Below are 13568 nucleotides of genomic sequence, written 5' to 3'. Positions count from 1 at the left end.
CTCCCTGCCCCTGATTTGCCCTTTTCTACAGTTGTGAGTCAGCAGATAAATGGCCAAATGTAGAAAATGTGCATGGGTCACTGCTTCTCCCGTGCACACAGTGCTTTCATTGTATTGTTCCACTCCAGTTTCGTGCTCGGTGTTCCGTGACTTACTGCTGGTTGTGGGTTTGACGCGCCTGCTTCCGGCCACCTATTCTGCACAGACCGTTCTCCACCCACTGCAGGGTTACTGCCTTTTGTAGCACTGTCTTCTCCTCTGCTCTGGCTTTAGGTCTGGTCTTCAAAGGCCATCGTGGCTCCCACTGCTTCCCTTACACATCTTCTTCAAAATAAGCTTTATTCCTTGTCATTCCTGTGCAGCTCCTGCTCAGTCTTTGATTTCGATCCAGCTTCATGCCCATGGGCCTAGCTTGTGTCTGGGGTCTATACCTTTCAGTGAAACCCAGCAAAAGAGCAATTTGGGGCTCTCCTTTGGGAAAACCCTCAGGAGAAATTACTGTTAAATAATACCCTTCTCTTAAATAATAGTCTTTATGTTTTTAAGGGCACTGTGAATTATGTAACTGCCCAGGTTTCCTTTTTGTTTTTTGCATTGTCTGCTAGAACCAAATGTGTACATTTTCTGTGATTTTATTTATGAAGACTCATTACTAACTCAACTTTACTCTTTCTTTGCTTAATTCCTAGTAAATTCAAGCTATCTTGTTATATGCTATATATTCTTTTTTCACATATAGTTAACATTCAATATTATTTTACATTAGTTTCAGTTGTACCACATAGTGGTTAGACATTTACATAATTTATTGAGTGTTTCCCCCGATAAGTCTAGAACCCACCTGGGACCATACATAGTTATTACAGCATGACTATGTATTCTGATAAATGCCTTACATCTTTTTTTTCTGAAACTAGATAATCCATAAGTAAAACATACTCAAGAACTGTCTAATTGCTAAGTAATTTGGCTTTATAGTATCTATTTTAACTTGTACTCCTGTTTGTTTGTTTATTGAGCAACTGCTGTGTGTCAGAAACTAATCTAGTGTCTGAGAACCCAAACCTGCTAGATGTTAGAATAAGGTTTTCAATTTAATGAACTAAAGTGCATAGGGTTACAAAATGAAACAGTTATATTGAACTATGGTAACCAAAATACTTTTCAAAATGAAAATTTTATGCCTGGCAAAAAATTATAAACAAAGAAAACAATCTTTGCAACACAGACTATAAACAGAAAGCTAATTTCTGCTAATATATAAAGAACTCCTACATATCAATAATAAAAAGACCAACAATCCAGTAGGCTAATGAGCAAAAGATGTGAACACATCCTTTGGAAAGAGTTAATAGGAAAAAAACTATAATAGCTTCTTTCCTATTAGAAGAATAGGAAATTTTCCTATTAGAAGAAGAATACAATAGCCTTATATTAGCAAATATCAAAAAGTTTCATACACCATCTTAGCAAGACTGAGAAAACAGGCTGTCTCATATACTGCTTACAGGTCAAAGTACAAATTAATCTAGCTTCTATGGAAGGCAATTTAGCGATATCTACAGTTCAGAATTACAATTCTACATAGCTTTGGCCCAGCAAATTCACCCCTTGGTATTTATAGCACTGTTACACTCATACATGGGAATTGATATCTCTGTACACAAGAACAGCTATTACTATATTGCTGGCTTTAGGAAAATATTGGAAACCACCTAAACATCCATCAATGAGGAACTAGTTACATACATTATGGTACATCCATACAGCGGTGTTGTTAAGAAGAATGAACCAGCCTTCTTTTGTGTGGAACATATTCAGGGTACATTATTGAATAAAAGACAGCAAGGTACAAAGGAGTCCAGAAAGAAACTACTATTCATATGGAACAAAGAAGGGAGAAAGACTAACCTTTTGTACCCTTAGAATTCATTCAAAATAAATTCCTTCATTATATACTCTTTTGCCCCATTTAAATGCATTCAAAATGTGAATTAAAAATTTATAACTCCAGTAGTTCATAGTATTTTTCAAATGTTCGCCAAGGAAAAGGCACATCAGTTTTAAGAAGAGGCCTGGAGGACACTGAAAGTGCTACCCAGCTAATGGAGAGTCTTAAGTGATTAGATCTAAATAGTAGCCCTTGAGAGCATGAACACTTTGGGAGGTGGGCCTTGTTATTAGTTTGCATCTTTGGTTGGTGGGAGGGGTGATGGGGAGAAACAGGGGCTCAGGAGGTGGCAGGGGCCATGCACTTCTAGCCTGGGGTTTTCCGTTTTCAATGAGCCAGGAGAAGGAAGGCTCGGGCCAAGGAGAGGGCGGGAGCAGCCAGTCTTCACCAAGAGAGCAGTTTGCTTCTAAGTCACTGAAACCTCTGAAGAGTTCTCAGAGAGATAAAAACCTATCAGGATGCCTGTTGATGACTGACCTGTGAAAGACCCAGGACTCTGTGATGTCCCAGAGCCTCCGTGGCAATGTGGACAAGCCTCCTAAGAGGAAACCCAGAGCTCTGCCAGATGCAACAGAGAAATGCAGTGCTCCTCACTGAGGGCCAGGGCGCATCCTGAATGCAGCTCTGACATTTGTAGTAGGTTCTATTCTTCTCCTAATGACAGTGTGCAAATAAATGTAGGTAACTTTTGTTTAAGCAATAGTCTTCCAAAGAATTGTTTTATTTGGCTGGGGGTGGGTGGAGTTAAGCATGTTCAGGTGTGGAAGCTTTTATTTTTAAATTGTTGGTGACTGTATTTGAGATAAAAGCCTTATTTGGTGATTTAACTTATTACTCTCACTAAAACTTCTACAGCATTACAATTGTAGCACTGTGTCTGATTGCTGGAGAGGGAGGGATGGATAAATGGGTGGGTGGGTGGATGGATGGATATACAGACAAGTAGAGAAATAGGCAGACAGTTCGGCAGAACAAACAGATAGGACAGTTTGTTGGCCCAGTTCACATTTCAGCAGCTGCACTTGCTATTTAGATCTTTGCCTTTGAACTGTGAATTAAAGGAGTGGCCTGATTTTGGAGGCTGGCAGAGAATGGTTGCATGGTGGTTTTTTGGTGTGCACTGTGTGTCTGTTTTTTTCAGTTGTCATATCTTTTGGTCACAGTCTAATTTACATGATAAACTCACCCACTGCAAGTGCGTAATACAATGATTTTTAGTAGACTTATGTAGTTGTGCAGCCATCATCACAATCCAGTTTTAAATCGCTTGCATCAGCCAGAAACCTTTCCTCACGCCCATTTGTGGTCAGTCCCTGCCCCCAGCCACAGCCCTACCTGCAACTGGTCTGCTTTCTGTACAAGTTTTGTCTTTTCCAGAAATTTCATACAGATGGAATCATGTGGTGTGAGATCTTTTTCGGGATTCTTTTACTTGGCATTATGTTGTTTTAGATTTATCTGTGTTGTGTGTGTCAGCGGTGCATTCCTTTTTGCTGCTGAGTGGCGTTCCGTTGTGTGGAGGGACCACGTTTTCTTTAAGGGTGAACCAGTTGGGGGATGTTGGCTTGTTTCCAGTTTGGGGCTATTATGAAGAATGCTACTGTGATTGTTCTCACATGTGTTGCGTTTTGATTTATTTGGAGAGGATTCTGGGGCTAACTCCTAAGGTGTTCGATGACACCTGGCAAACTTCACAAAACCAGGACAGACATTCTTAAGATTCTTCTTATCCCAGCCTGCTGAGTCCCACCCCCTGGATCTGCATAGTCTCCCTGTCCGGAAAGAAGCATGCCTGTCTAGAGGGTCCCATTTCCCGATTACCCGATAGCCACGCTCTGCTGATTCGGGCTGACTGTGGACTTTCACGTTCCCTATCACCTTTTTCCTTAGTGTGCATGAGGTTCATGCAAAAGGAAAAATGAATGCTAATCAACCTGTGATAAATCTGTTTAGGTACTCTTATCTTTCTATTCCTTTTCCATGTTTTCTTTAACATTTTAATTTTTTAAAGGATATCATAAAATGTGTACTCAGGGTCAAAAAAAAAAAAAAAAGGAAAGAAAACCAGACATGGGAGTCACTGTTCAACAGGTACAGAGTTTCATTTTTGCGAGATGAAAAATTCTGTGGAATGCCACTGAACTGTATACGTAAAAACAGTTATGGGAAATTTTATCACAATATTTTTGAAAAGTTTTAAATCAAACATAAAAAGGAATTCTTTAGAGTTAAAATGGAAAACAGTCCCTTACCGTGAACTTTCTCCCAAGAGGCAGCCACAGTTAACAGCTTGATGGCTAACAATACTTGCAGACTTTTTTAAATATAGTTTTAAAACTTTTTAAACAGATTTTCAGGATCTTTTTCCCCTCCATAAATGGGATTATGTCTTTGCTCTGTAGCTGGCTTCTTTTTACTTCAGAATATATCATGGCCACCTTTCCATGTCAGCGTATATATGTCTGACTCACTTTTTTAAACCACTACAAAATAATGAAAAGAAAGGTTAAACCAGGGCCCTGGGTTCCTTGCAACTTTTCCTCTCTCAAAAACTGTGGTGAACCTTTGTACGCCAGTGTCTTTGATGAGTGCATGCCTTTCTTTAGAATAGGAACCATAGATGTGCTCATCAAAGGGCAAAAGACATTAGAAGATACCCCTAAACTGCCTTCCTACTGGCCTCATAGGTGAAGGGGCCAATCGCACCCCATCCTCTCCAATGCCGGACCTGATGGATCCTGACAACTTCGGGTGAACCTGATAGGAAATAGAAACTCTTGTCATCTTTTTTTTTAATTTGAATTCTCTGATATTGGTGAGGGTGAGCATGTTTTCCAATGTTTATATGGCCATTTGGTTTCTTCTATGAATTGCTTATTTATATATTGACTCCATTTTTTATTGAATTACTTGTATTTCTCATATTGACTCATAGGAGCACTTTGTATGTCCTGGATATTATCTTTTCTATTTTTTGTAAATATTTTCTTCCAGACTCTGTCTGACCTTATAAAAGCATTATCTCCTTTAGGGTATTTTCACCATTAAAAATGTTTAATTTTCTATTGTCAAGTCAGTCTTATGCATCATAACTTCTACACTCCCTGGCTTGCTTAGAAAAGCTTCCTCATTCAAAGATTACAAAAGTATGTTCCCTTTATGTTTCCTTCTAATAGTTTTCATTGTTAAGTTTAGACTTCTTATAAATTTTTTGAGATATAATTCATATTCCGTACATTTCACCCATTTACTACATGCAAGTGAATGGTTTTTAGTATATTTGCAAAGCTGAGAAACTGTCACCACTATCTAGTTACAAAACATTTTCATCATCCTAACAAAAAATTCATTATCCATTAGGAGTCACTCCCCATTCCCTCTAACCCTCCCAGCCCTAGGCAACCATCAGTCTTCATAGATTTGCCGATCCTGGGCATTTCGTATGAATGGAATTATTCAATTTGTGGTACTTTGTGACCAGTTTCTTTCACTTAACATAATATTTTCAAGATCCATCCATGTATTACCATGTGTCAGTATTTCATTTCTTTTTATCATAAAATAATATCCCATTGTATGTATATACCATATTTTGTTTATTCATCAGTTCATGGACACTTGGATTGTTTTGATGGACATTGGGGCTATTGTGAATAATGCTGCTATGAACATTCATGTACAAGTTTGGGGGAGTGGTTCTTTGACTTTTTTAAGTGGCAGTAAAAACATACATAACATTGGCCATTTTAACCAGTTTTAGGTTCACAATTCAGTGGCATTAAGTACATTCACAATGTTATGCAACTATCACACCACTGTCCACTTACAGAACATTTTCATCATCCTACACAGGAACTCTGTACCCATTAAACAGTAACTGCATTAACCCCCTCCTCCAGCCCCTTACAACTCTGTTCTACTTCCTGTCTCTGTGACTTAGCCTATTCTAGGTACTTCGTATAAGTGGAATGATACAATATTTGCTCTTTTGTGTCTGGCTTATTTCACTTAGCATAATGTCTTATATGTTGTAACATGTATGAGAATTTCATTCCTTCTTAAGGCTGGATAACATCCTGTTGTATGTATATACTGCATTTTGTTTATTCATTCACCCATTTATGGGCATTGGGTTGTTTCTACCTTTTGGTTATTGTGAATAATGCTGCAGTGAACATTGGTGTACAATTATCTGTCTGACTCCCTCTTTTTACTTTTTTTCAGTATATTCTTACAAATGGAATTGTTGGATCATATTCTATGTTTAACTTTTTGAGGAACTGCCAAACTGTTTCCCACAGAGGCTGCAGCATTTTATATTTCCACCAACAATGAATAAGGGTTCCAATTTTTCTACATCCTCAGTAACATTTGTTACTATCTGTCCTTTAGATTAGAGCCATCCTAGTGGGTGTGCAGTGGTATCTCATTGTGGTTTTGTGTCTTTAGATTCTTTACTCTATCTGTGATTAATATTTCTGGATGGTGAGAGATTGTTTTTTGATTTTGGGTTTTTGTTTTCCAAGTGGCCAGGCACTTTTAACACTACAGTGTTAAATTCTTTCTTTCCCTACTGATATAAAATTCCTTTTTTATATTATATTAAATTTATATATGTATATAGGTCTGTTTCTAGATATTGTGTTTGACATTTTGTCTATTGCTATACCAGTACCACACCATTTTAATTACTACAGCTTTATAATATATTTTAAAGTCTGGGAGGACAGGTGTCTTCCAAATATTGTTTCTTTTAAATGTTCTTAGTGATATTTGAACATTGTTTCTTCCAGCTTAACTTAAGAATTTGATTGTATAAAGTTTTTTTTTAAAATCCCTATCAGCTTCTGATTAGAATTGCACTGAGTTTGCAGATCATCTTGGGGAATCCCTTCTCCTTTATGTTACTTAACACATAAACAATTCTTACTATCTGTTTTCATACCAACAGGAATGTGATAACAGAGAGGGAAAATAATGGGATCTAAGATCAGTTAGTCTGGCCCCTAAAAGAAAGCCTGGGAAATATTTTGGAAAAGTTCTAAATACAGAAATAAAAAGAGCTGGGGCAGTGGAAAGCTAGAGGGTTGTTCCTTTTAGTTACCTGAAGTTCATTGCATCTGGTTAAGGAATGGCCTCAGTCATTCCAGAATTTTGTATTGGGGAATATAAATATGCCCCTTATACTCTGACACACATTCCTATTTTTTTTTCTCTAGTACGATGCTGTCCGAATAAACCAACTCTATGAACAGGCCAGGTGGGCCATTGTCTTGGAAGAAATTGACTGCACAGAGGAAGAAATGTTGATCTTTGCAGCACTACAGGTGTGGGAACTTCAGTGCCTTTTTTCTAGAAGGAGACAAAGCAAGTTTGTTCTGCTTAAGTTTTATTATACCATTTTTTTCTTTTGAAGAAAGCACTGAAAATAAGGGGGATAAATTAAATTTTTAAATGCTCCTCATAACATGTATGTAAAGCATTAGTCTTGCAATTCCTATCTCTTCCCCAGTACAAACTCAAAGAGTGATGGAAAAGAACCAAGGTAGAACACGACTAATTGTAAACCTCAGAATGATTCAGATTCAAATGTCAGTTTCTCTGCATAGGAGGGAGATCCCCATGGAAGAGGTGTTTGGTTTCATAGGGGAGCTACCCCCCAAAAAGAACTGGCTAATGAGTTCATTTGTGCTTATAACATTTCTAAAACCTGTTTTCTTTGTAGTATCACATTAGCAAACTGTCATTGTCGGCTGACATACAGGATCTTGCAAATGAGTCTGAGGTCGATGAAGTAGAAGCAGCACTTTCTAATTTGGAAGTGACCCTTGAAGGTGGAAAAGCGGACAACACTTTGGTATGTACTTTTTTGATTACTCTGAATTGTGGCTTTGTTCTGGCTGGCAAATGTAGGTGAAACTTTTTTATTAGAAATATGAGAATATTTTGTCTGAATTTGAAAAAAAAACAGGCTCATCTTCTGACAAGCTTAAACGTAGCCAGAACTGACTAGCTTTTCTCAGGTCAGCTCTGTAAGGGACTATAAGATATTTTCATTAGTACTTACGACAATGCTTTTGATTCCTGTGTCTTCTTTGGGATGAGCTGGCATAGGAGAAACACTGCTGTGAGCTCCATTTCACCACGTGGAACATGGAACCAGTGACTTAAGTCTAGAAAGAACCCCCAGTCTATTGATTGTATGGGGTAGCTGTGGGAATAGAAAAAAACACTTTACAGGTAAAAAAAAAAAAAGCCTTATTATACATTCACCTAGTCACACCTTTCCCTTGCAAAGGTTGACAGAAGTGAGGGCCTTTCTCTAGAATACCATACAAATCTCCTGAACCCTTTCCACTTCAGGAAATAAACACCTCCTCCCCGCCCCCAGTAAAACATAAAGAAATAATATGGTTTTGTCATCTTTTGCTCTTTATCCATGAAAGGTGGCTGAATGTCCACTTTATAATTGAAAGGTCCCTCCTATTTGATTCATTTGTTGGGTGCCACTCTTTTGTTTAATTTCTTTAATCATGGGAGTAGTTTAATCACATTGATTCAGAGAGGTGGATCCATTGTAATTAGACTTTTTAAAAAGTAAGAGATAAGAATGAGTCATTGTATTCTTATGTATTTAATATGTGTTCACTTATGATTAAATTCCTTAAAAAATGAAATTGGTACCATGCAAAAACAAGCACCTGAAGAAAACTAAATGCCAAGGTTCTGTAGATACTCAGAGCCCTTTCTCACGTTTGTAGGCAACACCTGCCCCGTGGAATTAGTGTCCTTTATTCCACCAGCAAACACACACAGCAGGAAACTGTTCCTTCTCGGAACAGATGAAAATCTCCCTCCTCCTGCCCTTAATATTTTTATGCCAAGCGTTTGTGATGTCAAACAATAGGCTTTTCAGTTTGAAAATAAGCACCGGCCTACACTGTAGAATGAACTTTGTACCAGATACCTTGTGAGAGTTTAATCAGTAAACTAGGTGCACCTAGAGTTACTCACTCTGGTGTACAAGTTGTAAAATAATTTTGTTTGTACATAAAAGTAGTTGTTCCTAACTCAAATGTTTAACTTGAATGGTAGTATAGTGAGTGCTTGGTCAAAATTTTAACCTTTTTCTTATTTGTATGATATATGACATGTACAGAAAAGTAAAAAAAAGAACAAAAATTATTTTACTCATATGTGGAATTTAATGAACAAACTGAACTAACACACAAAACAGAGACAGACTTGGAAAGAGCAGGCTGACAGCTGGGGGTGGCATGGGGGTTTAAGGGGCAGAGGAATGAGCCGAACAAAAACAAAAGGATAAAGGACTCATGGACATGGGCAGCAGTGTAGTGATTATGGGGGGTGGGGGTGGGTGGAGGTAGAAGAGCATATAAAGGGGATAAATCGTCATGGAAAAAATACAACAAAAATTTTTTAATGTACAACCTAACAAATTAGTATTAAATTATCAGCCAACTCACCACCCAAATCAAGAAACAGAACTTTGCTGGCTGCCACAGAAGCCCCTGCTTGTGCCCCTGTACCCTGTCCCCCTCCCAGTTCTTCCCCACCCCATTTCCCACCCGAGGCAACTACTGGGTATGTGGCCACTGAAACTGAGTTTTTCACTGTAATTTAACTGTAATTCAATCAAATTTAAATAGCTACATGTGGTAGCTATGTAATAGCAGCTACAGTGTTAGTTCAGGTATAGACCACTAGTTCAGCACCACAGCTTATGAAATGTTATCTGTTTTTCCTTAGGAGGACATTACTGATATCCCTAAACTTGCAGATAATCTCAAATTATTTAGGTAAGTCACCCTTAAAAGGGGAAGGTATTACTGTTAATAAAGCCTTAGAGGTAAAGAGTCCAGGAGTTTTCGTTTTTTTTTTTTTTTCTTTTAGACCATCCATTAAGCAGATTCATGGCTCACACGTAAGAGCATGAGCTTTGGCACCAGACAGACAATGGACCAAATCCTAGCTCCACAGCTCATCGCAGTGACGGTGGGCATTGCCCTCACGTCTCCGAGCCGTAGTTTCCTGGTCTATAAAATAGGGATATACCTCCTCCTGGGTTTGCTGAGAAAATTAAGTAAAATAACACGTATGAAGCATTGAGCATGGTGCCTGGCTCACAGAACACACCCATCATGTGGTGGCGTAATGGCGGCCAATGTCAGCAAGGAGGAACCGCTGCACCAGACAGTATTTTGGGGTTCTTTCACACTCTGCAAATCAGTTGTCACTAGCACTTGGATCCTAGGCTTGTAGAGAGATAGCCTTCGTTATCTACCTTTGCCTATTAAAGTATTTCTGATCAACTCCCCAAACACCTCAGGTCGACCTGAAACTGTTGAAAAAAAAAGCAGAGAATTTTTTATTTCATAGGAAAAAGGACTGCCACGTTTGTGATGGTGCCAAAGCATGTTAGGATGAAAGCAATAAGGACCCTTTGAAGTTCTATCAGTTACTTACGTTACTTTATGATTTGTTGACTTTTCCTAACAAACTGACAAGTCACTGTGTCAGTTGGCTTAAAAAGAAACAAGTTGCTTTTGATAATGCATGATGCAAAGAAAGACTTAGAAAGAATGGACAATCAATCAGGTATAAATGAGAAACAGGAATCCACAGGTAACAATGTTTGTCACTGAGTTTCTACAGGTTTGTTCTCCTTTTCAAATGTGATCTTAGGATGTGGTCTCAAACAAGAGGGTCATTAATTCAACCTCTGTGGCATTAAGAGTTGCAACCATACATACGGGTAAAGTCAGAACTACAGAAAAACAGTAACAGTTTGAATCCACAAATACATCTACATAAATTTTCAGTAATTACACTACAAAGAAATTAGGTTGCCCTATTCTCTGCCTAGAGCAATTCCAGCTCTTTATAAACCAAATAGCGAGTGTCCTTCCCATAGATGTTTTAGATGAAGAAGAAGATATCCTGGAGTAAAGCCCCACATCCACATCACTTTAGTGGGACTGATATGTTCAGACTCACAAAATCATTCTCACTTGACCAGCGGGCACTTTGTCTATCAAAGTCTCAAAATGCTGAATTTAATATAATATAGTTCATGGAAGAAAGAAGTGAAGGAGGAAAGGAAAGAGGGAGGAAGCAAAGAAGAAAAGGGAAGGGAGGAAGCAGAGTGGAGAATGGGGCTCTGTTCCTAGTGAGTGTGTGACCTTGAATAGGCCCTTCATTCCCCTGGACCTCCTTTCCTTATCAGTAGAAAAGGGCTGAACTAACCCTTTGATGTTCAATGTTGTTGGTTTCTTTAAACACGGAACCTCCTTCTTTCCTAAACTAAATCAATTGAATCCACCACATACATAGTGGACTTCAAATTTCAGCAACATGCCCTCTGATCTAATACAAATCCCAATGTTAACCATAAATACATATGAATGCTGGATAAAATAAAAATAAAAGAGTTGTAAATAAAGTTGATCTTGAAGTGAGATTGAAAAATCCCAACGTGCGGGGAAATAAGATGGGAACCTAGTTCTACAAATGAAGCCTCAGCTGCACGGAGGGAGTTGGGCCACGGACATAGATTCTCATGGCTTGGGGTTGTGATTTTTATCCCCGTTCAGAGATCAAAGATGAAGGTTTAAGGTGGGGTGTGCTTAGTGTAAGGCAGTGAGCCGGGCCTGAAGGCCCTGCCTAAAGGTGGAAATTTGCAAAAGTTGCCTTCTCTATTTAAAGGGAGTAGAAAAACTACCCATCAGCCAGAGGAATCAGTAAGGAAGTTCACGCTAGCCTGGGGTTCTGTGTGGGGAAACGAAAAGTCTCTCTGGAGAACTCAGAGCTAAAGTCTTTGCCTCATACAGATGTAGATCTAAATTTAAATATTATATGATTTAAAAAATCCTGAAAAAATAAACTAGAAACTGGATTAAGACCACAGAATCTATGAAGCCCTAGCAAATGTAACTTTAAAAATCCGTGGAGGGGAGTATCCACAATCTGGCATGCACAAGCCTTCTACAGAAAACAACAACCCCCTTTAAAAAAAAAATAAGCTGTGTCCAATAAAAATTACTAACCATCTGAATTAATGAACCACCGTAAAGGAAAAACAGACCCAACGAAAGGATTAGCGGTTCCAAAAATTTAGATAATGTCACCATTTAAAGAAACTATAAAATGAGTATGTTTAAAATCATTAAGTAGATTAAATGTGAAGTATTATAATGAAAGAGAACAGGCAATATTGAAAAGGAACCATATAAAAATTCTGGAAATAAAAAAACATAGTCACAGAGATTTAAAATTGAATAGCTACATTAACATCAAGTTTAAAAACAGCTGAAGAGAGAACTCAGGCAGTAGAAATGGGAAGTGTGATGTAAACAGAATGAGAAGGTTCAACTGCAAGTCCCAGGAGAAAATTTCAGGGAGAATCAGGCATTTAAAATAAAAAAGAACACTTGAGAATTTTATATAATTATTAAAGACAAAAATCCTTACATTAAAAAATTATAGTTCCTCTTTTTGTCTTTTTTTTAATGTACATCTTGATACAGCCAACCACTGATAAGAGAAATTCTTTAAAATCAGAAACAAAAGACAAATTTTCTACAAAGAAAAACAGTTGGGTGGACAGCAGACTTGGTTGGGGGGGGGGAATATCTTGAAAGTGCTATGAGAAGATAACAGTCAATCTAGAAGTTTCTGCCCAACCAGTTCTTCAAGATTCTACTTTTTACAAACACCCTAAATATAAAGTTACATATTTAATAAAAAAACAACAACAATGATTTATGCCCAACTGGAAGGTGTGACCACCATTGGAGAAACTGCTTTGAAATACATGAAATGACCCCACAGCAGGGTTATAGAGAAGGCCACACATAAAATTCACTCATTGCGTCATTGGTCAAGCTCCTGTAGATAAGTGGGAAAGTGATGATAGCCGGGAAATTCCATTCAGACTTAACACATTGGGCTGCAGGAGATTATCGGTGAAATTCATGTTATAAGTACAAGACTCTTACAATCTTTACAGTATTTAACAATTCATGGCTACCTGGAGCATGACCATAAAAATCTTTCCATCCCACATCAAGGCTCACTGGTTATCAGATAGAAAAGTAACTGAGGTCAAGTTACACACTTTTGTTTTTTTGAAAAATGTTTTCCAAATCTGTGACCTTTGTGATGACCACTGGCCATGAGCAATAAGCGTCCAGATGCTTTCAAGATAATGAACACACTCAATCTTAAAGAGCACATTTTGAAAACAGTTATTGGGAAATGTCTTCATTGTCACCCTGTCACCAATAATGACATTGACTATGAAAACAGTATTACCTGGACACCTTTAAAATTTGCAGGCAGAATTTTTCTGTGTTAAATGTCATCCAAATTGAGAGTTATAGTATGTATTAAATACACTTACTGAAAACATTCTGACTACTACGCATAAGTGATTAACATTAGAGAAGATGGAAATCAGTGGCTTTGTTTCAACAGAAACCTTCACGGGTAGGTAGGTGTCATTAAAATATGAGTGATGGGCCCTGGGTGGTGTGGCTCAGTGGACTGAGCATGAGCCTGTAAACAAAAGGGTCGCCGGTTCGATTCCTAGTCAGGG

General features: G+C 38.1%; 1 protein-coding gene across 1 annotated transcript in view; it reads left to right on the top strand.

The window, feature by feature from the left end:
• Positions 1–13568, top strand: part of FERMT1 (FERM domain containing kindlin 1) — a 39630-nt gene that overhangs the window by 13608 nt on the left and 12454 nt on the right. Inside the window, exons 7-9 of the mRNA XM_045833058.1 lie at positions 7171–7278; positions 7677–7808; positions 9722–9771. Of these exons, the coding sequence (XP_045689014.1) occupies positions 7171–7278; positions 7677–7808; positions 9722–9771 (290 nt within the window). The remainder of the gene's footprint in view (positions 1–7170; positions 7279–7676; positions 7809–9721; positions 9772–13568) is intronic.

The sequence above is a fragment of the Phyllostomus hastatus genome, unplaced genomic scaffold, assembly GCF_019186645.2.
Source record: "Phyllostomus hastatus isolate PE091 unplaced genomic scaffold, TTU_PhHast_1.1 phas_contig_17, whole genome shotgun sequence".
In the NCBI taxonomy this organism is placed as follows: Eukaryota; Metazoa; Chordata; class Mammalia; order Chiroptera; family Phyllostomidae; genus Phyllostomus; species Phyllostomus hastatus.
This window is presented reverse-complemented; position numbering and strand designations above follow the sequence as displayed.